Source organism: Citrus sinensis, chromosome 7, assembly GCF_022201045.2.
Source record: "Citrus sinensis cultivar Valencia sweet orange chromosome 7, DVS_A1.0, whole genome shotgun sequence".
Lineage (NCBI taxonomy): Eukaryota > Viridiplantae > Streptophyta > Magnoliopsida > Sapindales > Rutaceae > Citrus > Citrus sinensis.
The window spans coordinates 9,295,871-9,321,347 of NC_068562.1; the positions used below are offsets into that span (position 1 = coordinate 9,295,871).

Consider the following 25,477-nt stretch of genomic DNA (forward strand, 5'->3'; position numbering starts at 1 on the left):
CAAAAACATTACATTCTGCCGAATTCAAGAAACAATATATGAAGACAAATGTTGAGAAAGGGGCTGATAATGGTTGAGAAATCAGTACTAATAAACTACGTCCAAGTTCCTCGCATTTGTGATTCAGTTGATCATCAGTACTTATAGTTGCCCTATGCTTATGATGAATCACAGAAACCACAAGACTCAAAAAATTATGTCAAAACATGAAGTAATTAAGGGAGGTCAAACAACAATAAACTCATTCATCTTGTCCAAAATTGAAAAAGACTACATAGTAATCATAATTGAAAACAACTAAGCACAAAAACAAATAACATCCTTTTTCAAAATTATGTTCCCATGAATCTTGTCTCCACACATTAAAGAAGACTAAATCTATAATGAGGTGCTGATTCACGCCCAAAATTACCCTTCAACTCCTTAAGCAGAGGCAGCTGCTCCCTTCTTCCTTGGTGCTGCCTGAGTACCTAATAATAATAATATTCAAAGAAAATGATTAAAATAAAGATATAAAAGTACATCAAGAGAAGACATCTGATAAGATCCAAATACATTGTAAAAACACTACAACCAGGGAATAGAATAACAATGACTCGTATGGTTCAAATACCTTCTCTGAAGCCGCTCTTGAACCTGCGAGGGACATGGCGCAGATACCTCATCCTGCCGGTTCCAGTGGTCTTTCTTCGGATTGCCTTCACACTCCAGTTATCTAAAATTCATAATTAATTGCATTAGCCAAATCGCACCTTATCAAGCACATATACTTTACACCCAGAAAAATAGTTTCATATAAGAACAATGATAAAGTAAGTTTGCCAATCCAGAACAACAAGAAGAATAAGTATATTTCCACAAATCCACATAAAATCTCATTGATTATTAACTGAAAAAAAAAATAGGAACACAGAAGCTGAAACATGGTTCTACTTCAATACAATAACACATACTACAAGCAATAATACATAAGCTTTCTTATTCAAATAAAAAATTATCAACAAAAGTACTGAAAACATAGACCAGCTTGACCACAGATAAATTTCATGACGGTAGAAACACACCCGTTTTATTAGAACTCTGGCAAAGAATAAAACCAGAATATAAACAAGGAGCAAGAGATCTCAAACCCGCATACAACCAAATGCTTAGAGCTCAAAATCAACAATATACTAGAGATATATCAGTTCTATGTAATCTCGCAGATAAAAGAAGTAACCAAAAAAAATCACCAGAAATAAAGCATACAAAATCCATTCTTACACAGAGCTAAAGATCAATCGAATTGCAGTAAAGTATCTCACTTCAACCAAGAAACCAAAACAGCTAAAAAAAAAAAACCAACACCCAAATGCATAAACAAACACAAACACCAATCTACTGATAAAAAATTTGCTTTGAATGTGCATATAAAGAAGAAAATTTAAGAAAACATACACGTTCTCTTGCGAGCAGCGGGGTAAGCACAAGCAGCGCAACGACTCTTCTGAAGATGGAAGCTGCGACGGCCACATCGCACACACAAAGTGTGCGTCTTGTTTCTCCTCTTACCAAAACTCCCTGTGCCCTTACCCTGTCATAACCAAAAAAAAAAAAAAATCCACTCACAAAATCAATAAATTTCAGTTTTTGATTTAACTCCCGAAAATTGCACGGAAATTGAAATGAATGGTACATGCAGAATCAAAAGAGGAAAATGGGAGACGAGCTGTGATTTGTTTTTACCATTGAAGCGTATGCGAAGTAGAGGAAAGCCTTCTGATGAGTGAAGAGCGAGCGGCGGAGACGAGAAGCTTTATATTGTGGCTTTGTTGCGTTAAAAAGGAGGGTTTTTTCTAGGGTTGGCTGATGAGGGTTGAGTGAGGGAGGCTACGTGTCAAGATCTTGTTGGGTTTGATTATAATGGCTATACTAGTCTGATTGGGTGATTCATTAACTGGGCCTGGATGGGCTTAATTTTTGCCCAACCATACAAGCCGACCCAGCCCATCTTTTATTAATATTATTAATATTAATTTGTTCAGTGTATTTTTTTTTTCTTTCGCGGGAAATTAGAAAACATTTATGAAAAAGGGGCGCCAAACAAACACATCGGCAAATAATCAACAAGAACCCTTTTTACTTACAAAATCAAGCGCCAAAAAGAAAAGAAAAAAATTGAAGCAAGATCAGAAAGAAGAAGATGATGGAAGAGAAAGAAAGAGAGGCAGAGGCAGAGTTTCCAGCATTCCCGTATAAGCCATACTCAATCCAGACTGATTTCATGAAAGCCCTTTATTGCTCTCTCGAAAACGGCGGCGTTTCCATGCTTGAAAGCCCCACTGGTATGGACTTCTATTCTATCTGAATTCCGATCATCTACTGCAAATGTTTGATGGGCATTCAACGAAACTCCTATTTACATATATCTGTTTTGTATGATGAGGAGGAACTTATGAAATTTGACAAATTATGACTTTTTTTTTAATTACTTGATTCCAAAAAATAGACACTCAATTCAACTTATCTCAAACAGTTGAACTTGGCTTATTTCAGCTGGATTCTTAAAGTTTTGTATTCTCTGTGCTTCTATTTCATTGGATAGTATGAAGTCCTAGTTCGCGTTTGGTTACTGAGATGATTCATTTCTTTTTTCTTTATTTTTTTGGTTTTTTTCATTTGTGTTGCTACTAAAATGAGATGTATGCTTGGTAATTGAGTGGAATTTAAATTTTCTATACACTGTTGAATGCAAGCATATGTTTTATCTGGCTTCACAAAGAGTTCGAATGGGGCTTCTTCATTTTTATGGCTTAGATTTGTTTTGTTTGAACTGTCAACAGGGACTGGGAAAACTCTTAGTATCATCTGTAGCGCTTTGCAGTGGGTGGTTGATCAGAAGCAGAAGCAGAAACAGAAATGTGAGACAATGATTAAGTCTGACAACAGTTTCCCAAATGGTGATTGTAGTTCGAATGATGAACCTGAGTGGATGAGAAACTTTGTTGTAAATAGAGATTTTCAAGCAGAAGATGCTAAGATTAAGAAGAAAAAAAATGGACGCGGATTAGGAAAAACTGGAGAAAGAAAAAATCGAGAAATTTCTACAGATAGTTTTTCCCATAGCATGGAGAAGGATAAATGTTTCACAAAGAAAGAGTGTGAGAATTTGCAAAGTATAAATGATCAATCAGAGTTGAGTGACGAGGAATTTTTGTTGGAAGAGTATGAAAGTGAAGAAGAAGGGGCTATTGGTGGTGGGAAATCAAAGAGGAAGGCTGGTGTGGGAACTATTAGTTCATCAAGTGATGAGGAGGAAGAAGATGGGTTAGATGAGGAGGGGGAAGAGGTTCTGAAAGTTTATTTTTGTAGTAGGACACATTCACAACTCTCGCAGTTTATAAAGGAGTTACGAAAAACTGTTTTTGCCAACAAAATCAAGGTTGTGTGCTTGGGCTCCAGAAAGAATTTCTGTATAAATGAAGGTATGGGTGATTTTATTATTTATGTAATCAATCTACTGTAATATCTGTTTGGCATTTATGTTTTGTCTATGGTGTTTTCATTTCAGAGGTTCTAAGACTTGGAAACTCTACCCATATCAATGAACGCTGCTTGGAGCTTCAGAACAAGAAGAAAAATGAAATTTGCAAAATTAAGGTATGAAATATCCTTATTCTAAGCCCATCATTCGAATAACAATATATGCTATCTGGTTCAGCTCATGTCTCTTATACTCTTTTACGGCAACCTTACAGCCACAATAGCTTGGGTATGTTTCCCATTATTATCAATTCTTTAAGATGGTTTCGACTTGTTACAGTTCCGGTAGTTACTTCTATTTAAATTTGTAACTCTGTTTAGACTTTCTATGCTTCCTTATCGCTTGATTCATTTTCAGTAATGCAACATGCATACCGTGTATGATCCTATCACTTTGATACAGTGTTTGGATGCTGGGTTAAAAAAAAATGTATAGAATAATATATTCTCATGTCTGGTGGATCCGACCTCCACCTATTGTTTTCGCTTTAATTATCCTTTTGCCGGATTTTAAGTAGCTGATGTTGAATCATAACCATGGGTTAGTGTAACTACAATTATAGCTTCCATGTAAATAGAGTCTAGTGGTGTGGATCTGGGCACTTTTTCTTTTTTAACTGATGGAAGTTTTATTTTGCAGAACTTAGGTGCAGAAGGAAAAGTACGTAGAACCAAGGCTTTTTCTGGATGCCCAATGCTAAGAAGTCATAAACTACAAAAAGGATTCAGGAATGAGATTTCCCAACAGGGAGCATTAGACATTGAAGATCTTGTTCACCTTGGAAGGCACATGAGAACTTGTCCATATTATGGTTCTCGAAGCATGGTCCCTACTGCTGATCTTGTGGTTCTTCCCTATCAGTCTCTTCTATCAAAATCAGCTCGTGAGTCACTTGGTCTCAATCTGAAGAATAATATTGTTATCATAGATGAGGCTCACAATCTGGCTGACTCCCTCATCAACATGTACAATGCTAAAATTACTCTGTCACAGGTACATGAATTGTCATCCCCATTTTTATCTAATTTTTACCATTTCTCCTTGAGAAGTAGTTGATCAGCATGTTATAAATGAAGTGATTTTGAATTGCATCCAAGTAATGGTCAACACCCCTTCGTTAGTTAATTGAATGATCCAATTGTAGATTGATGTATCAAATTGTATTTGTTCAGATATACTATAGCTTCACTGCTTCTGTTCCCAAGCAGTACTTTCATTTCCCTAACAAGCTTAAGCCTTTGACATTGATTGGGTTATTTCAGATAGAATGTAAATAATAAAATCCTTCACAAACATTTGTGATTATTCCAGTTGGAGAATGTCCATAGCCACTTGGAAAAGTACTTTGGAAGGTTTTGCAGTCTCCTGGGACCTGGAAATCGAAGACACATCCAAACTCTGATGGTCTTCACTCGAGCTTTCCTACAAGTTCTACTCAAGGAGAAGGATGAGAATGATGTGAGACAAGATTCTGAAAATTCTACTGGAGCTAAAAATGCTTTAGATTCATCTGTGGCGATAAATGAATTTTTATTCTCTCTTAACATTGACAACATTAATTTGGTCAAGTTGCTGAAGTATATAAAGGAGAGCAATATAATTCACAAGGTGAATGTGTTCTCTTAGCATTTAGTTTACTTTGCGACCTCAAGCCATTGAGTTTTTTTTTTCTTCATTTTCTGTCATGTGATTGTTTTTCTAGGTCAGCAGGTATGGAGATAAAGCTGCTAGCTTGCAGAAAGGTTCAGTTTTGAAGGACGGTGGAGAAAATTATGAGGAAGGGAGCATTCTTTCTGGGTTTCAGTCATTGGTAGATTTGTTGATATCGCTGACAAATAATGATGGGGATGGAAGGATAATAATCTCCAAGGCACGACCAATAAGCTCTGGACAACAAGGACAGCAAGGAGGATTCTTAAAATATGTCATGCTCACAGGGGAAAAGATTTTTTCTGAGGTTTGGCAACTGTTTTTTTTTTGGAGACTGTTAGGTTAGGGTGCTATGATGAGTTATTGTTGGTACCTTAGAAAAAATGTAAATTTAAAATTTCCTTTTGCTCCTTGACAACTGGGATTTTAGCCAAGATCATGATCCAGCATGAGTTTTTATACCCCTCTGATGACTGATAAAATTTTATCAACTTTCTGCAGATTGTGGAACAAGCACATGCTGTTATCCTGGCTGGGGGAACTTTGCAACCCATAGAAGAAACAAGGGAAAGACTTTTTCCCTGGTTATCTCCAAATAAATTCCATTTCTTTTCATGTAGTCACATAGTCCCTCCTGAGAGCATTTTGCCAGTTGCGCTTTCCTGTGGGCCAACTGGTAAATCTTTTGATTTTAGCTATGGGTCCAGAAGCTCATCAGCTATGGTGAGTATATTGCAGTGCCCGTCTGTTATTTTAACATAATATACTTGAAAGATTTTTGCTATGCTAGTAATTTAAATTGAACTCTTTATTTATCAATCTGCATAAATTTAGTCCACTGTTGCCTGGAATGGACTACATACTACAATTTCATTGCAAACAACTTAGTTAACTACAGTTAATTAATAATTTTATTTCCTTCTGAACTTTTTTTTTTCCCTCTTTTTCTTGAATTTGCAGATAGAGGAACTTGGGCTCTTGCTCTGCAATTTAGTCTCAGTGGTTCCTGAAGGAATCATTGTATTTTTCCCTTCATTTGAGTACGTAGAACGGGTCTATGGTGCATGGAAGAGTTCGGGTATACTTGACAGGATTATGAAGAAAAAACATGTCTTCAGAGAGCCTAGAGGAAACACACATGTAGAGTCTGTTCTCAAGGAATATCAGAAAACAATTGATACCTTGTCGAGCGGGCCAAAAGAAGATTCAACACCTCTCAATGGTGCAATGCTCTTAGCTGTTGTCGGTGGAAAGATATCAGAAGGCATCAACTTCAGTGATGGCATGGGTCGATGTATAGTCATGGTAGGACTGCCCTATCCTAGCCCATCTAATATTGAGTTGCTGGAGAGGATAAAGCATATTGAAGGCCTGGGAGATACAAATTCTAAAACTCTCAATACATCAGCAAGTGATGCATATTGCGATGGAGATGCTCAGGCAGGGTTTGGCATTCTAAGAAGTTGCAGGGGCAGAGGAAAGGAATACTATGAAAATCTCTGCATGAAAGCTGTAAATCAATCAATTGGTACATGCTCTTAGCTTTATATTAACTACTTAAAAACACTGTTAAAGTGGCTTTTTGGATAACACATTGTTTTATGTTTTTATATCATTGCATTTATGATTGTACATCGGTTTAATATAGAAATGCTTTCAACGTGTTTACTCCCTTTTTTTCTTTTTGGTCTATTTAAGGTAGAGCAATTCGGCACATAAACGACCATGCGGCAATTTTGTTGGTTGACCTACGGTATGCATCTGAATCCTCGAAAAGAAGCTGCTCACACCCAGCCAACAAGCTTCCGAGGTGGATTAAAGATCGTCTGGTTTCTTCAACCAATAACTATGGTGAAGTTCATAGACTGCTGCATCAGTTCTTTAAATTTAACAAGAACAGAGGGTGTCAGTAGACAGCTATAAACCATTGCTTTATTGAAGAGAATTTTTTGCCATACACACACGTCCAGATAAGCAGACCAAATTCTGTAGATACCATATATACAGATCAGCAAACTTTGTAAATCTTATATAAATATTATTGATGGCCAAGTTACCCCATCTGTTTATTTCTGTTTGGTAAGACGAGACAAGGCTTCCGTGTCATGTTTGCATTATGTAAAAGTGAAGTTTTGGAGGATTAACTTAGAACCCAGATATTATTATCCCTTGGGTATATTTTAGACAATACTCAAATATTGGGCAAAATTTCTCCTCTTTTTTTTTTTTTTTTTTGTCTTAGCATTTTATTCCGAAGAAGAAATATCCGACAATATTAAACTTCAAACATTTGAAATGCTAAAATCTATAGAAGCAAGTTATTACATAAAACATATCCCTGAACGAAAGCCCCAATGGTTGACCTCTCGCCCTAGAAGCCAAGCAAGAAGTCAATGTTTAAACCCAAGTCGATACCTTTAATTTGGAGTGCGGTGCAGGAAACTTGAAAAAAAGTTATTTCAAGATCTATTTTATATGTCCATCTAAGTTGTATATTTGATGAATCTCACTTGTAAAACTGAATAATCACTTATCGAATCCTGAATTGGTTTAGTAACTTTAGTTTTAGATTTTGTAATTGGGTTAAATTACAAGTAGGCTCACCTTTGTCAGCCAAATTGGACAAATTCATGCTTTGAGAAGTGGCTTTTCAATTTACAATTGATGATGGGGAGTAATATCATTCAGCTTCACTTTAGCTGTGATGATGCTTTCACAATTAAGTAAAAGCTAATCAGACAAGGACATTTTCTTTCAGATTTGGGCTAATGTTGCAGGCCTTCAATGCCCATCATTCAATTTAGTTGGGTGTCTCATTGAATATTTTTTAACCAGCAATATGTTTGATATTACTTTTTAACTGTAGGCACCATAGCAATGATCAAACTTTCAAGCCATGAATGTGATTCTGTAGGGAGAAAGCGACTACTCCGCACAATAACCAGAGTGCATGCTATCCCCCTGTATTATTAGAGGGGCTTCGTGCTTTAGATGTACCAACTTCTTGAACAACTTGGGTCCATCTAGCCCTTTCTTATTGATGGCAATTAAGATATTTCAGACTTTCACCAACAATCTTGCCTATGGCATGGTTGATAAATCACTAGCACATTCACTAACACAATCAGCTTTTAAGTACTCCAACATGCTCAATGATTAATTGCTGGTGATGGGAATTATGCGTCGTGTGTGTATCATAGATTCAAATTCCCCACTGCTGTGTAGGACAGGCTTCCTTAAAGATAAATCAGGACCACTCAATTTATTCATGGGTCCCACGATTCATCACATGGCTAAGTCCATCAGCTGAAAATCATGGATTACTTGTGTAAGCTTTCACCAAATAAGCTGGAAATCACGGATTACTTTTATAAGCTTTCACCAAACCAGACTTTTATCTTTGCAACTTAATCAATACAGCCTTGCTTTAGATAACAAGAAGTCAAAAATCAAAGCATTGATAATCATTTGATTCTAAAGTCCTCACTAAGTACTTATATGAAACAACTTTAGCACTAATATAGTGAGTATGGACATATTTTTTTAACTTAACCAAGTTCCACTTGGTCAGCCTATTCTCATTTGGCTGTGATTTATAAAATCAAATGCGTAATCAAAATTCAAATCAGGTAAAGAGAGAAAGAGCATACACAATATAGACAAAAAGAAAAAGAGAATAAAGCCAAAGCTGAAGAAACTTTCCCCTTTAGATATTATTAGCATTTGTCTAGGTAATCTTGGGAAACTTCAACTGTCTCATAGGCTAAAAACTTTGATCTTTGTCTGTTCTAACAGATAGAGAAGATACTGAGAAACGCAAACCTTCCTTTACAATTTAGTGGAGGCAAGGATGCTGATAAGTGAATCCATTGAAAAAACCAAAAACTTCTTTCGAAAAAGCCTTGTAAACCTCAAGTCACTCTTGTTTGGAGGGTACAAAAAGCTACCAAAACCTGCTCTCTTGAATCCCTTTTCTTGTAGTATTGGCATAACAAAAAATCATCACAAAGATCTCTACTACACTGAATTCTGCAATGCATGGGAGTCTGATCTAGATGAGGCAAAGAAGAGAAGGAAGAATAAAGTGACAGAATCAAGAACGCCTGTGAATGAAGAAAATGGAAGTAGTGGAAGCTTCATGAAGTTAGCAGATGAGGGTCCAGTGAAGAACAAACAAGAAGAGAGAAAGAAAGAAGAAAAGAAAATGGTAAGTTTCCGAATGGATAAAAATGTGGATCAGTGTTCTCAAGGCATGACTCCAGAGGGTTATGCATTGGCACAAAAGATGAAGCAATTGGATATGATGGATGCTGGTGACATGGAGCATGTATTAGATGTAGAAGAGGCACTTCACTATTATTCTCGGCTTAGAAGTCCTGTTTACCTTGACATTGTTGACAAGTTTTTCACGGATATGTACTCAGAACTCAATGTTCCTCAAGCCTCTGCCAGTATCAACACTTCAAAAAGGAGACTCGGCTCCATTAGGCTGTAGACGTTCATGTCTGTGCGTCCTTCCTTGTGCATAATGATCTGTTGTCCAGTCCTGATTGCTTTTCTTTATTTTTGTATGCGTGTGACTGTGAGTTATGCTTGTGATTTGGACATTCAGTTCCGTAGATCTTTTTCATTGATTACCATTTGGCTGAGCCTGCTGTGTTTCAAATAACACATTTGTAAGTTAAAAGCCATTACAAATCCAAAATCATTTCTTTCCCTACCAGGCCTTGTATTTACTCTTGGACCGGTATTGTTTTCTATCAGTGTGCATTGAGGCTATTGATTGAATCAGAAATTACAAAAAGATAGTTTCAGGAATTATGGGGATTCTGGATATTCTTTTTGCACACACGACACACCTTCAGCTTTAGTCGGCATTATAACCTGTTTATCAATGTAACAAACCACATAACAACAACATATGGACCATAGAGCCCATTGAAGGTAAATTTCATCCTAACAGACAATGTAAAGGCCAACAATGAAATTCCTGAATTGTACCTCAATTTATCAGAAAAATCACAAACATTTATAGCATTGGAATTAGCCAATGTCAATTGCTATTTTCCGGTATGCTAGATGTTAAAACTAGAAATTTACAACAAAAAGATGCATAAGGTTTAAACAAAACGATTTACTCGGCACAGAGTGCAACTGTAAAGAGGGGAAAAAGCTGTTCATCCAAGCACCAAAAACCTGCATGAGTTTGGCCGAATGACATACATCTTTATTAATCTCTATCCATTTATGCCCCTTTTGAACAATTAAGACGGATCTGGCCCATTGGTCCTGTCAAGACTCGGAGATTTGAGAGCTTCATCATGGCCAAGGCAAAGTCTCTGCGAAACAAGGAGACATCTGAAGCATATGCTCTCACCCAGATCCCAGTTTCTTCGCCGGCCATAAGCTGCTGATCAGCATAGAGAACTCCTCTATTCTGCAAAAGACTGCGATAGTACACAGTGCCGAAACCTCCTTGATGTCCATCATAAGTCACATTTATTCCAGGTTCGTCAAATGTTGAAGCTAACAAGGCCTCCAACGAAAATATTGATGCTGTGGGTGATGAGGGTGAGGCATCAAAGGCAGGTGATAAAGCTGTTGTTGATTTTGGTGAGCCATTGAAGTTTGGTGATGGAGCTGCTGATGAGGAAAATGAGCCATCGAAGTTAGGTGAGGGAGCTGATGAAGAAGAAACTGAGCCATCAAAGTCAGCTGATGGAGCTGCCGATGATGATGGGGAGTCAGCAAAGGGAGGTGAGGGTGTTGGCGATGTTGATGAAATGTTTCTGCATTTTGATCTCAGTAGGTTCAGAAAATCAGGATCCAGAGATGGGTCAGGTTCATTACTCCGGCCGAAGTTATGCAGACGATTGTTGAAGAATTTGCAGTGGATAACACCAATGCTATGGGCACCTGCAAACAAAGAAAGAAGAAATAATCAAATTACATTACTTAGAATAGACAGTTAAACAGCTAGGAGGCTGGAAACGACCACAATCACAGATCAAAACTGGTTATCATCATAAAACTGAACCATAACAAGGTTAGGAATCTAAGAAATCTCTGAACAAATTTCCTTGAATATTTATGAAATTAAATACTCGGATCAGGTTATCACAAGCACAAACTGTTAGGTAGAAAGGAATAATCTGTAGTACAAAATCACCAATCAAGGACCAATCAATACATTCTAAGAGAAAAGTCATCATACTAGGTGTAAGGTATAGGGATGGCAAAAATCCCCACGGGGATGGGTACCCTCGGGGATTTTCCCCATTCGGGGAGGGTACGGGGATAATTTTATACCCAATTTTTTTTTCGGGGAGGGGACGGGGAAAATTTTTTACCCAACTTTTTATTCGGGGAGGGGACGGGGATGAGGTGGAATCCCCATCCCCTACCCATTTCCCCATTTTAATTTTTAATTTTATTTTTATTTTTAAAATTACTAATAAATAAATAACAAAATTATAAATATTGTTAAAAATAATAAATATCAAAATAGTTGTATGTTGGGAAAGTGGTCACCCTTTGCCGGGAATTAGTTGAAGAGTATTAATTGAAGTTTTCACCAACTGTTTATTGCTTTGATTATACTGGTAGTAGTTCTTCTACTAGATCTACAGGGGATTCTTATAAGAAAGCAACCAAATGGATGACAGGTTTTAATGATTATGTAAACAATGGAGATTGTGCAGTTGTTGCAGATGAATTAGATTCATATTTGGATGAGAAAGTTATATCTCGGATGGAAGATTTTAATATTTTGAGTTGGTGGAAGACAAATGCTAATAGGTATCCTACATTAGCTCGAATTGCTAGAGATATTTTGGCAATTCCAATTACAACAGTTGCTTCTGAATCAGCTTTTAACACTAGTGGTAGAGTTGTGAGCTCATACCATAACAAACTTCATCCAAGCACATTGGAGGACTTAATGTGCTGTCAAAGTTAGTTACGAGCTTACAATAGCGGTATGAGTTTATTTTAATATGATTAATTTAAAATCGAAAATAAAAAATGTATTAGACTATTAATTATTCGGGGACCGGGGACCCTCGGGGATCCCCTGTTATTATTCGGGGAGGGGATGGAGATTCTCTCAAGCAATTTTGACGGGGACGGGGAGGGGACGGGGACATATGCAAAACATCGGGGATGGGTATGGGGAGATTGGTCCCCTCCCCTCCCCTCCCCATTGCCATCCCTAGTAAGGTATTACCATCCGTATCATAACATAATGAAGGATTGATAATGATAAGAATATTCTAATTTGAGTACCAAGGAATAGGAAATAAAAGGTAGTACAAATGAGAAGGAAAATAAGACACCTCTACTAAGCTAAACTGTAGAATTAGGTGGAAATATTGTCCTCTCTAGTACATCAAATTATGAACAAAAGAGATCAGAACAAGACTATCAGACAATCAGCTCAAACGCAGAAATAACCAAAAAAAAAAAAAAAAATTCAAGAGTAAATTCAATACAAACTGAAATCAGAAATTTCTACTTTTTCATGAAAGGAAAAAGGGAAATGAAATGAAATAAGGAAATCTATACCCAATAGAGTAACAGTTTCTCTTAAATCAAACCCCCTTGATGCAAAAGATGCAAGGGTTTCGGACAGATCAGCATTGGGTGAAGGAAGCTCAAGTGTTGCTATATCCGCGAAAGCAAGCCTACTGTCCTTCCTTCCAGTATACAGTGGATAGAATGGACCACCAGCCTAAATTCATGGACAAAATGATTATCTAAACAAATTATATAAAGGTAGAGCCTGATTTAATAAAGTTTGAGTAGTCACATGAGACAGGAATTTACCAGAACAACGCCTTCTCTGGCAGCCAAAGCAAGAATATCTGCACATGAAACCACACCAGGGCATATTTCTTCAAGCTCCTCCTTGATTATGTTGATTACATCGTAGCCCTTGAGAGATTCATTGGGTGGAGACTTTTTCTCCGAGTCCACTCCTTCAGCATCATCCAGTAGAATTGAAGCATCACAACCCTAATCAATTTCCAAATTACAGAGAAATTCAACTCAAAATCAATCAGACTGACGTAAGAACAACCCAATCAACAAAAATACGCATTAGATAATTGCTAAACCCAGATCAAACTGTGAATAAATCAGATAACCCTACTGAAAGATTATCAGAATAAACTAGATTGTTTGGAGATTGTATAACAGTGGATGAAACTAAGTAATCAATGACCCAGATCCAACTAGCAAAGAGCTAGTAAATTATATGGAAAATAACAAGAAGCAAACGAACTACAAAATTCAACAAAACCCAGATTAAATATCCAAGGTTCAACAAATTCACATCAAAATCAAATAACCAAACACTGATCAAACTCGACGTCCGATGAGATATTCACCAACATTATAGTAAAGATCAAGTATCAAGATATAATAAATTCACATCAAAATCAACATCCGATTAGGTTGATATCCAACAAGAAATGAAACGCTTAGCACTAAAACCAATAAAAAACACAACAAGAATTGATTGAAGAAAACTGGACCTCAATGAAGCAATCATGGAAAACGAGGCGCAACAAAGCGGGGGCGACATCGGAGCGGGATTTGTGGAGATACCGGACCATAGCCCGAATAGTACCCTCGGCTTGCGGGCAAGAATCGCGGTAAAAATCGTACTCCATAGAACGGTAAGGCTCGCCACCTTCTTCAAGTTTCCCGTCATCGGACAAGAACAGGGCCCCAGCCACTACCTGAAACGCAGAAGGATCCGACGCCGCATACTCATAAGAAAAAGAACGCGAGGTAGTGCTCGTAGTGGTGATGTTTAAGCCTTTCTTGGTATCGGCGTTTTGGTTCTTGAAAGAGATCACGATGCACAGAAGGAACACGAGGAAGCTCACCCTTCGCATCATCGCTAGTTCGTAGATTGCTGTGAGCATTTTCTTTCGTTTTTTGTTTTCTACTTTTTGTTTTTGTTTTTGTGGGGGGCGGCTTTGGATTCTGTTCATGGAGCTCTGGGTGTTGAGTTTCAGAGTCAGTTATTTGTAGGAAGAAGGCTGGACGTATGGTGTGGGAAGATCAAATGGCGGGAAAAATGATGTTGTCAATTGACCGAATTGCCCTTCTCAACTGAAAGTTTGTTACGGCTGTTTTGAGAGGGGGGTGTGTGACGAGTGATTTTACGAAAATGCCCTAGAACATTGGAGTTTGTCATTTCACTACTAGTGCGTCGTTGTTTTTAATCATGATTCACATGAATGATCAACGGTAAATATAATCAATAATAACCGTGTGTATTCGACATATCAACGGTCATTATTACGTCATCAGCAAAGACGATCAATAAACGTATTTTAGTATCAGGATCCCAAAATTTCCCATTTCGTTACCTTTTTAATTTTTTTATTAGAAAAAAAAATTATATTTTACCAGGATGGTGAATAACAAAAGATGTTTTTGCTTTCAACCGTTAAATTATGTCGAATCCAATCATTGAAATCAGCATGTATAAAATTATAATGAAATGACAAGTAACCACATAATACATTAGAGTTTATTAAAACGTCACATCATTGACCACATGTGCATGGCGTCATTGCTATTGTTTGATGTTATACAGTGACAAATTAAACACTAATCTCGAAGCCTTAAATTAATAAATAAGGTCAAACAATAGTATATAAATTTCATACCATCCGGTAAGAACTACTCAAATAATAAATCAAATTACATGCTTAGCTTTACAAAAGCATGCCATATAGCATGGAAATCCAATGCAAGCTTATGAGTTGAAGAATGAAAAAGGGTATTGTAAAAGAGGGCAGGGCATTATTTCAACAAGGAGATACCCAACAGCTCAAATCTAAGATCATCACATACAATGACTGGTATATCATCCAGCAAACCGCTGCTTGCGACACCAAACTTGTACCAATGCTTCCATAGAATCATGGAACAAATGATCAGTCACATGCAATTGGGCAACCATGTATGAAATCGTACTTAAAACGGAGTACGCAACTTGTATTATGGCTTAAATCTTAACCTCCATGTATGATCTGTATTCAGTAGCCAGAAGATACTAATACATTATGCTCCTTTAAACGCTTCTGGAAGTGAGCCAGCTGTGTTTGCAACTGCATGATCCCAGCGGCCTTCTGAGAGAGAATGGCATTCAATCTAGCAACATAATCATCCAGCTGATTCCCTGGCTGATCTGCTTCAACCAGAAGGTTCATTTCCTGAAAATGCAAGATATAAAGCAGGAGAAGGATTTAAACCCACTAGATTTGCTTGTTTAAGAGTACAACAATAGTTATTAGTACTTGTACTACTTCTACAAGGTATAAATGAAAATCAATCTTTGTTGGCTCTGGCATCCTGAAACACAGATTGGTTATCTTTTTAGACGTAAACATAAGCCACACTCTGACACTCACATTTATAGTTTTATCATTTAAGAAGTCAAACCAAATATACCTCTTTCACAATATTCATGGTGTCCTCCACTTGTTTTCGATGAGCATTTACAAGATCCTCCTCTTCCTGAGTACGACCAACATAAGTGGTATGTGTCAAAAAACTTTCGCTTTTAGACATAAAATAATCATTCTGTTCGCAGTTTACCTGCAGAAGGGCATTCAAATTGTCATCTGAATTTGAATTCTTAAAACCAGATTTTGGCTGCTCCTTCCACCTTGTCTGACCATTGGGTGGTTTTCGTAATTGATCCTGTGCAGAAGGGAGATTGAATTGCTCTAGCTTCCCACTTTTCATCCATACCGGCTTCTCTGGTTCATAGGAATCCTCTGATGCGTCAAAATCATCTCTTTCATTTTGTTCAGGCCATGCATCAGTGTCATCCTCATAAGGGGATGTTGTTGGTAAAGCTGAAGATAAGGGAGCAGTAGTTGACTCCTTCAAATTTATGGTTGAAGACAGTATGTCCTTTTTAGGATTGTTCCCTTTTGAAAGACTCTTCACTCTGGAATATAAGATTTTTAATAAACTGAGGGTTAGAAAGCACGAACTAAATTCAAACTAGATTTATTAACATTGTTCGATAAATTAAGTCACCTGTCAGCATATCTTAATGTGTTGAGAGTGTGTTCACAACACCCTGAGCTTGGTGAAATGCATGATATCATAACCGTGCGTGAATTGCCAACAAATGAATCCCTCAGAACCTCAGTTAATTTACTGCCCCTGAAAGGAATGTGACCCTGATCATTGTCAAGAGCTCTTATGCATTCCTTTAATGCAAGCAAGCTCTTATTTATCTCTGCTCCTTCCATTCTGCATCACACATCAGAAACTGCTATTTAATAAAAGGTTAATTCACCAAATATAGAGGAAACTCGTAAAGCATATTCTTCTAATAAAAAATTTAGATGCCATATGCACAAATACACAATGAATTGCAATTTAAACAGGATGCAGGATAGAAACCTGAAACACCACCAAAATAAAAGAAGAACAAACATATCAGACCTTGTCTGTTTATCGTTGTCTGTAGTATCAGCACCACGTTCACTTCCAGCAAGATCTATAAAAGAGAGCTTGCCAACAAGTCGAGGAGGCTTTGATTCACTACCATCAGCTGACCTCTTGATAGCAAGCTGAAGTATGGCATGTGAACGGGAGGATTCCTCATTAGCACCAGTTGTACCCGTACTTCTCGAGGAACTCCCTTTCTCAATGAGCTCTTTAATTGTCTCTACATCTGATACTTTGTACTCTTGCAAACCAACAATGCAAACTTGCTGCTTACCATCCTCTCTCATACAAAGTTTTCTGCAGACAAAACTTCAGGTTTTGAGCAAAAATACAAAATGCAAGTTTTTACTAGATTACCAGAGATGAAACTCAAAACAACTTACTTTCGATCACTAAGGAGATCAAACAATTTTCCTCCATATATTTCAAAGAAACTCACAAACAACTGAAATCCTTGACTTCTGTAAGTATGATGCATCAACCTCAATATATCACGTGATGCTTTAAGGGGCAATGGTTTCATGGTATAGGTTTTTCCACTTCCTGAAGAAAAAAAGGTCAAATAGTGCAAGCTCTTTTTCAGCAAAAGTTCTTAATTGAGATGATTTGAAGAAAGAGAGAGGAGGGGGGGGGGGGGGGGGGCGATAAGAAAGCCAGACATCAACCATTGGTGGCCAGGAACTCATCAGCATTATCCAGAAGCAAATTTTTACAACTACATATCTTAGATTTTGGGGCCAGCCATTCACCTGTTTGTCCATATGCAAAGCAAGTAGCTTTGGTTCGTTGAAAAATAATAGGAACAATGGGCTCCACAGTCTCACGATACACCTACAGATAACATATGAGACCAACATAAGCTAAACCAGTTCAACCACTACCAGGAGCTATTTATTGTATCATTAGCTCATTCTTGCTCATTCATTTGTTCTGGTTACATACTCACCTCATCATTTGAAACCTCCTCATTCAGCACAGCATCAAAAACAAATTCATGTTTCTCGACATATTCTGTTAGGTCAACCTGCAAAAGTCAATACATAAAAAGTCAGTATATATAGAACTGAATGACATACTATTCTTAAGACAAGTATGTCACAAAGCAGTGAGTTGAGGGCCTCAAACTAAGAAATTGTAAGGATAAAAATATATACATCATCATCATGAATAATGGTTCTTACAAGAAATATTCGCTACTAGTGGTGACAAAACATGATAGCTGACACTATATTCTGCCCTTCTAAATGTTGCATGTTCGCTGAGTTGTTAAAGCAATGCGAGAAATCTGAGCACGTTCAAGTACCTTTACTATGATAATATATTTCTCTATTATTTTTTATCACACCCATTTAAGGTGCCTTGGAGCCAAAATATGGACTAATACAAATGAATGGCAACTAAATGTTTAAGCCGTTTGAATCACTTGGCTTCTTTGCATATCATAATCTTCGGTAGAAGAAGGTAGAAAAAACAACAGAGAAACTTGCCTTAAGTTTAGTTTCATGAACTGTTAGGGAGTTGGAATATGTCTCTATAATATCTTCCTCATTCTTTGCCAATTCCTTTTTGTTGAGAGGTCTTTTGCGCACCTGAACCCAAATATCACCAGAAAATGATAAAAGCTTAGATAAAAAGCATTGAAACAGTAACTAACGGCACGTCTAACAAGTAGGTCTGCAATTGCTTTACTTCTTGAGAACTTCATCAATGTAGTACATTTGAAACTCTCAATATTTACATGCTATTAAGCAGTAATGCCATCCATGGTAAGCAATGCATTTAGAATAAAAGATGGCATTCACAGTCTAACAATATGAGTAAATTATAAGTATACAAAAACATACCACAACTTTGATCTTTGCTACAGAACTGGCATTGGCCTTCTCTTTATCTGCAGCAAAACTTTTCAGGAGGTTGTTCTCTGGCAAACCACGAGCTCTGCCAGTCTGTTTGTTGTTTGCAATGTGGGGTTCAGAGTCATCAAAGCTTCTTCCCCGGACTGGATTAAACAGAGAGGAGCCATCATACAGGCCCGGCACCGGCATCTATCCATATGAGATAAATAACTTAGCATATATATGCATCAATGATAATATTAGTATATTACTTCCTTTTAACGTGTTTCCCCAGTAAAGAACAAAATTAAGTTTATGTTAACAGATTCTCTATTGTCAGTAACATATCCTCTTAAAAAATATAAATAAAATAAAACATGGAACTGCAAATTAATACCAATTTAATGAGTTGTGCTATTAATGTGCTGGTTTTCATATTTACATGAGAATGGGGAATCCTTATGAAAATAAAACAAGAACCGAAAAACCGAACTCCAAAGTGACATTTACAACCGTAAGTCCAGCACCCACCTCAGGAAGAAGCTCAGTATCAAAAGAATGCAGATCCAAGAGCCCAGGACTGAACTCATTCGGAGATTGTTCGCCACTCTTTCTCTGGCTTGAAGGCCGTGAACTAACTGGTGGTGTTGAAGGTTCCATGTAAAACTCATTTCCTCCACCAAATCCCCTCTGTGCATTTCTGTACATCCTCGAACCCTGGCCTCCTCCACCACCACCATAGAAATTGTAGTCCTGCTATCAAGCAGTATTGTCAAACAACTTAGAATAATCCTAAATTAACCTTGTAATGAATATATAAATGTGAGTGCCTGTGTGCGTATCTAACTATATACTTCAAAACTCAAATTCAACCTTCATTGAAGAACCGTACTATTCCAGTGGATCGGATTACTCTAAACCAAGTACATATAAATAAATAAATAAAATCTTTTATTTTCTTTAGTTTCAGCATCCAAATGGGATGTAAAACCTATGTTGTAACATCAGATCTACCAAATGCACCATCAAGAGAAACTCAATTCTTCTCTAACAAAGTGAAGATATCTACAATATATATAAAGAACAGTTATGCACCAAGGTCATATAACAAATAATCAACATAATAAATGATTCATATTTTTTTATTTTTTATTCCTGCACTTTTGAAGCAACCAACATGAGGGAAAAACAATCAATAATCATAGCAACAGATCTATGCAATCCACACATTTCCATTAAATCACACAATTTATTTTGTAAAATAACATAGTCTAATGTACCTCAATACACATCATCAGTACCACTTAATTTGTTAACTTACAGGAGTAAACAAAGGTTCAATAATTTTTTTCCATTCATTTTCCCGTATTTTCTCGGCAACCAAACAGACTAAAACATTTTTTAAAATAATAAATAAATAAGGACCGCAAAGATCGGAAGCAGAAAATTATGATCTACCAACTAACGCAATCACAAAGATTCAACTTTTTTTTCCTTCCATTCTCCTGCATTTTCTCAAGAACCAAACAGAAAATAAACAACTTTCAAAACAATGATAAAACTTCGAAGATCGGAACCTGAAGAGGAGGGATAGTGCCGGTAGCGGAAGACTGTTGCAAGTGCTGAAGCCCGGCCGATTGAAGCCATCTGCCATTCGACGAACTTTCCAAAAAGTTCTCTGACGACCACTGCCTCTGGTGGTGCACCTGCACCGCCGCCGCACCTGATCTCTGAACTCCTTGCCTCCCGTTCATATTGTACACGTGCACGAATCACAAATCGACGCGTCCAATCACAAATCTCACACTCGGTTTCTCTCTCAAGACTTCTCAAGTCACTTGTGTCTCCTAGAAATGCACTTTGAAGCTTCTATCGGAGCCTCTGAATTCAAATTAAAGTTTTAGATTAACAAAATAATTAAGCGCTATACACACACACAGACACACGCGATCATTAGTTTAACCAGTGAAAATTTGGAAGCTAAAACATATCAGTGTATGTGGGGGAGAGAGTACAAATGAAGTTTTTAAAAGTTGTTTAAATTCAGCCAGGAGATTTGAAATTTTTTGAAGGGCGAGAGCGAGGCACGTGTGACGCGTGTGATTGGAGTGAGGTTCAATTGGGTTGGGGTGATGGTGATGGAGAGAAAAAACGACGAAGGTTGGGCGAATGCGTGGGGCCCAAGCCGTGCGGTTTTGAACTGAGCTTCTTTCACCTTCAACCACCGCCTTCCCACATGGTGGGGCCGGTTTAATCTTTTGCTATGTTGTTTGTATTTTTTTTCTTCTTTTTGCGCGCTTGTCTTCTCGTTCAAAATTCGTACTTTGGAGGGATCAAACGAAAGATGGACACGTGGTGTGTTATGTACATTTTTGGAGTTTACTTGTGGCATATTTTGGAGCATCATTCAAAAGTTCTCCAAATTAAACTTTATTTATAATTTGCATGTTATGTTATATTATTTTTTATTTTCTTATTCTTAAAATTAGAGATGTGTTATAATTATTATTATTTTAGTAAAAAAAATTTTTAATTAAAATAATATTAACTTATTTTTATGAAGAATTTTTGGAGAAATGACTAATTTTTTTATTTACTACACATGTAAGCAAATAATTATTTAAAAGTTTAATTAAAAGAATCTTTTGATGATATTCTTACAAATTATAGTTGATTTTCAGTGAAAGGAATATTGTGTATTTTTAGTAAATAATTTTATTTTAAAATAATAATAATTAAGCTTTGTGAAACAACGCAACAATCTCTCTCTTTTTTTTTTTTTTTTTGAATCCACAGTAATGACTTATACAAAGAAGAGTAATGCTCTATTTATACATGTTAATAGTGTGTTTACTAATCAATAATCAAAATGAATTGGAATTAGAATGAGAAATGAAAATTGAAATAAATTGTTTAATTTAGTTGTCGGAAACAGAATCATAATAATTTTTATTGTCATTGATGTGTTTATTTTATCTTGAAATCGAAATTGATTGTTACAAGTTATTAAACTAACCTCAGTTGACTATTGTCATTAATAATAATAATATAAGGAATGATAAAATCAAAATTTCAAGATTTAAGTGGAGATAATACCACCTCTATTTAAGCAAATAAACACGTTGTTTCATTTCTTTATTCTCATTTTCATTTCCAATAAATAAACACACTATAAAAATAAAAGATTGTGCAATCGTTAACACATGATTATATCATTTAATTTTTAAATTTCACGTGCTTGACCGTGAGTAAAATGAGTGTGAGTTGCTTTTGAGTCCAAGGGTTAATTGTATGAGACTTGGAAAATTTTTTAATTTCTTTTGATCTTTTACACAGTTTCACATGGCATTTTAAAGAAATGGGTGTAAAATTCTTTAACATTTTGAAAAAAAAAAATTTAAACCCTAATTTCTTAACAGATTACATTAGTTTAACACAGAAAATTTATTTTCAACTTATAATTACCATAATCTCCCTTTAGCGTATAAGTTCAATATATTATCTTCGGACTTGTCATAAAAAATAATTACTAGTTGCGCAATTCACCCATAAATTATTCATAAAATTACGAACACCTAAAAATTTAATTAAACTTCATTTCATATTACAAAGTTTATTGAAGCCATATCAATAGCACAATTCTTCAAACACATGTAAACCATTTAAACTTCAATGATCAACAATAAAATCAAAAAAAAAAAAAGACCAATTACAAGAAAATTGAAAGCTGTTAGAACAATACTCGACCTTAATAGTACTAATTAGTTATTAGCATATCCAATAGACATGAAATCATCAATGCATTCACCGTAACATCATCTCCAGTGGCCTCCATCCCCACCCTTCAACTTTTATCATTATAGATCTCAACCCCGACAAACTCCAGTCACCTCCATATCAACTTCCACTGCAGAACCTTTAAACCCACTTGTTGTCTCTCCATTCATGCATCCAAATGACTCGAGAACCGACAATAACATAAATAATGACAACACTACCTGTATCATTTTCGCTCGTGCCCTAGAGCCACTGCTCATGCCGCCACATGCAGTGCTCTGAAGTCATTAAAAATTAAACATATGATTCTCAAATCAACAATCACGGGTGAAAATGGAGAATAACCCCCAAAAGAAGGATTCTTTTTTTTTTTCTCTTTCAAATCATTTGGGATACAAAGAAAAAGGAAAACGAGCACGTAATTGAAACTGACTTACCGTACAGAAGAAAAACCGGAGTCACAATGGGAATCCAAAAGGATTAAAATTAAAAGCGGAGACTTTGCTTTTGGATTAGGGAGGAGGGTTTGTGATTAATAATCAATTGATGGGTTTGTGATTTTTGGAGGAGGATTTTTAGATAAACTAGCAATTATTAAAAAATTAGGATTTAAATGCCATTTTCAGAATGTTAAGAAATTTTATATCTCTTTTTCTAAAAATTTGGGGTGTATCAGTTCTTTTTCTTTAAATAAATTAGTTATGTTTTAAATATCATGTCTAATTTTATGTGCTTGAATGTGTTCAAATAACATTATTTTGCAAAGAAAAAAATTTCATAATTCTTTTTCTACTTTATTTATATATGTAAGTGTAAGGTAAATCTTATCCTCTTTTGGTTTTTATTTTATTTTTTAGTTATTTTCAGGGCATTACTAAATCTATGTTATAATCGTATTAGATTAGATGAGTAATGTATATAATATGAAATCATAAACTTTTAACAAGGTTGTTGTAATTAAAGCTTCCAATTTTATACAATTGTGATGTGTTCACACACACATGCGTTGGTCCATACCTCTTTATTATTTATGTTCTTGTATTACCTAAGTCCCACTACTGTGTTACTGTTCATATGAGAGGAGTAAGTTACAGCTGGTTGTAACTTAATTGAATCATTTAAACTAAGGTTAGTGTACCCTAAAAAAAAATCATAAAATGAATGTGTTTTTGTGATGTAATCTTATGAGAGAGAATGGTAAGACTCTTCCCATCACGTGGAGGGAATAAATTTGAGTTTCTAACAACATAAAGTTGATATTTTATTCGAATCAATTCGGTTTAGAGAAGTTTTAGTTGGATTCATAAAATTCTGAATCATGGATTTTTTTCTAATTAAGTTTTAAAAAGTAACTACAATAAAATAAAATAAATAAATTGACTAATTAAACTAATCAGCGAACCTAATTTGTATTGGTTCATTTTAGTTTTTTTATTTAAATTATTTCAAAGAATTCTAAACTTAACCTAAGGTTGTTTACCCTTTTACACGCTCTTTTGTAAATATTTATTCGTAGGCATGGCATAGATCGAAAATTACTGTGTAGTAAGATGGTAATACTGTAATAGGAAAGGTAGGTGATTAATTTTGAACTTTAACTATTAAAAATATTAACAAATAATATAAGGGGGATCAGTGAAATTAACCAACAGTAAAAACCACACGTATTTTGTGATTTTGTCTTTAAGATTCGGTGTTCTGGCACTTATACCCTGGAACACTCAATTCCAAGACTTCATGCTCTTCAACGCTTGGAAAGGTGTCGAAATTTCTACACTAATCAATCAATTCCCCACCGACTAACCCCACCTTCGAAGCTCTTCAGAACCTTCTCGAACTCGCCCCAATCCTCGCTCTCCCTTCAATTTTATAAACCCCTTTCCACAAAAAGAAACCCAGTACTCGATCAAACGATTCAATTACTACGCTTCTTGCATCAGTGAGACATTTTTGCAAACGCCTTTGCAATGGCCGAAGACGGAGCGGTCACAGTGTACGGTGGCAGCGCCATTACTGACGCCAAGAAAAACCCGTTTTCGATCAAAGCCGGCCTTGCCCAAATGCTACGTGGCGGGGCCATTGTTGAAGTCTCCAGTGTGGAACAAGCCAAGATCGCCGAAGCAGCTGGCGCCTGTTCTATCATGGTATCCGAGCCCAGCCGGCCCGGCATTAAGCGCATGCCGGATCCTTCTCTTGTTAAAAGCGTTAAACGCGCCGTTTCAGTCCCCGTTATGTCACGTGTTCGTGTTGGGCATTTTGTTGAAGCGCAGATTCTTGAAAGTATTGGGCTCGATTACATTGACGAGAGTGAGGTTTTAGGATTAGCTGATGAATATAATTTTATTAACAAACATAACTTTAGGTTCCCGTTTGTGTGTGGTTGTAGGAATCTTGGTGAAGCTTTGAGGAGAATTAGAGAAGGAGCTGCTATGATAAGAATACAAGGGGATTTGTTAAATTCTGGTAATATTGTCGAGACTGTTAAAAATGTGAGGTCGTTAATGGGAGATATTCGAATTTTGAATAACATGGATGAAGATGAGGTCTTCACGTTTGCTAAGAAGATAGCGGCTCCGTATGATTTGGTGGCTCAAACTAAACAAATGGGAAGGTTGCCCGTGGTGCAATTTGCTGCAGGAGGTGTTGTGACACCTGCTGATGCCGCACTGATGATGCAGTTGGGATGTGATGGTGTGTTTGTGGGATCAGAGGTTTTTGAGTGCTCAGATCCGTACAAGAAGGTGAGGGGTATTGTGCAGGCTGTTAGGCATTATAATGATCCTCATGTTTTGGTGGAGAGTAGTTGCGGGTTGGAGGATGCGATGGCGGGGATTAATCTCAGTGATGACAGGATCGAGCAGTTTGGTCAGAGCGGGGTTTAGTTTTAGACTTTTAGTGGGTCTTGATTTAAGTAATGTAGCTTGCTTGTATGTCACTGAGCTTATGCTTCTGTTCTTTCTAGGCTAATATTAGTCTGTTCTGTTTCTTGTTGTGTTTACTCTTTAGTGATATTGTTACCTGAAACTGTTGTATGTTGCATTTCATTCTACTGAATACCAGAATGAATTAAAAACAGGTTTGCTTATAAGTTTGCCAAGTCTTCTGGAGTAATATTTAATTAAGAGCATGCTTGTGAACTTATATTTACTGAAATATGTTTGTTAGCTGGGTACCCTAGTTGTGTTTATTAATGTAATTATGTTCA

General features: G+C 36.4%; 6 protein-coding genes and 1 long non-coding RNA gene across 7 annotated transcripts; 3 read left to right on the plus strand and 4 right to left on the minus strand.

The window, feature by feature from the left end:
* Positions 1-194: 194 nt before the first annotated feature.
* LOC102612210 (60S ribosomal protein L37-3) lies at positions 195-1,889 on the minus strand. The gene is made up of 4 exons (XM_006465543.4): positions 1,726-1,889; positions 1,438-1,573; positions 614-715; positions 195-470 (listed from the first exon to the last, which is right to left on the minus strand). The coding sequence occupies exons 1-4, from the start codon at positions 1,726-1,728 to the stop codon at positions 424-426; spliced, it is 288 nt and encodes a 95-aa protein (XP_006465606.1). The 5' UTR covers positions 1,729-1,889; the 3' UTR covers positions 195-423.
* A 145-nt stretch (positions 1,890-2,034) lies between these two features.
* LOC102611409 (uncharacterized) lies at positions 2,035-7,246 on the plus strand. Its single transcript, XM_006465540.4, has 9 exons — positions 2,035-2,324; positions 2,823-3,464; positions 3,551-3,639; positions 4,163-4,516; positions 4,835-5,131; positions 5,226-5,480; positions 5,675-5,896; positions 6,134-6,701; positions 6,872-7,246. Exons 1-9 carry the CDS (start codon positions 2,183-2,185, stop codon positions 7,084-7,086), a joined length of 2,784 nt encoding a protein of 927 aa, XP_006465603.2. The 5' UTR covers positions 2,035-2,182; the 3' UTR covers positions 7,087-7,246.
* A 1,640-nt stretch (positions 7,247-8,886) lies between these two features.
* Positions 8,887-9,960, plus strand: LOC102611115 (uncharacterized). Its single transcript, XM_006465539.4, has one exon. The coding sequence runs from the start codon at positions 9,024-9,026 to the stop codon at positions 9,666-9,668; it is 645 nt and encodes a 214-aa protein (XP_006465602.2). The 5' UTR covers positions 8,887-9,023; the 3' UTR covers positions 9,669-9,960.
* Positions 9,961-10,071: 111 nt separating this feature from the next.
* LOC102610813 (putative Peroxidase 48) lies at positions 10,072-14,389 on the minus strand. The gene is made up of 4 exons (XM_025094610.2): positions 13,708-14,389; positions 12,998-13,186; positions 12,737-12,902; positions 10,072-11,089 (listed from the first exon to the last, which is right to left on the minus strand). The coding sequence occupies exons 1-4, from the start codon at positions 14,170-14,172 to the stop codon at positions 10,419-10,421; spliced, it is 1,491 nt and encodes a 496-aa protein (XP_024950378.2). The 5' UTR covers positions 14,173-14,389; the 3' UTR covers positions 10,072-10,418.
* A 401-nt stretch (positions 14,390-14,790) lies between these two features.
* On the minus strand, positions 14,791-20,575 carry LOC102610318 (kinesin-like protein KIN-13B). Its single transcript, XM_006465537.4, has 12 exons — positions 20,073-20,575; positions 19,027-19,248; positions 18,505-18,705; positions 18,148-18,249; positions 17,607-17,684; positions 17,410-17,491; positions 17,044-17,203; positions 16,655-16,957; positions 16,241-16,459; positions 15,791-16,148; positions 15,644-15,709; positions 14,791-15,405 (listed from the first exon to the last, which is right to left on the minus strand). Exons 1-12 carry the CDS (start codon positions 20,247-20,249, stop codon positions 15,229-15,231), a joined length of 2,145 nt encoding a protein of 714 aa, XP_006465600.2. The 5' UTR covers positions 20,250-20,575; the 3' UTR covers positions 14,791-15,228.
* A 1,502-nt stretch (positions 20,576-22,077) lies between these two features.
* LOC112499366 (uncharacterized) lies at positions 22,078-22,859 on the minus strand. The gene is made up of 2 exons (XR_003066974.2): positions 22,710-22,859; positions 22,078-22,550 (listed from the first exon to the last, which is right to left on the minus strand). It is a non-coding gene; the product is annotated as an uncharacterized LOC112499366 (long non-coding RNA).
* A 1,133-nt stretch (positions 22,860-23,992) lies between these two features.
* On the plus strand, positions 23,993-25,360 carry LOC102610004 (pyridoxal 5'-phosphate synthase-like subunit PDX1.2). The gene has a single exon (XM_006465535.3). The coding sequence runs from the start codon at positions 24,240-24,242 to the stop codon at positions 25,152-25,154; it is 915 nt and encodes a 304-aa protein (XP_006465598.2). The 5' UTR covers positions 23,993-24,239; the 3' UTR covers positions 25,155-25,360.
* Positions 25,361-25,477: the final 117 nt, after the last annotated feature.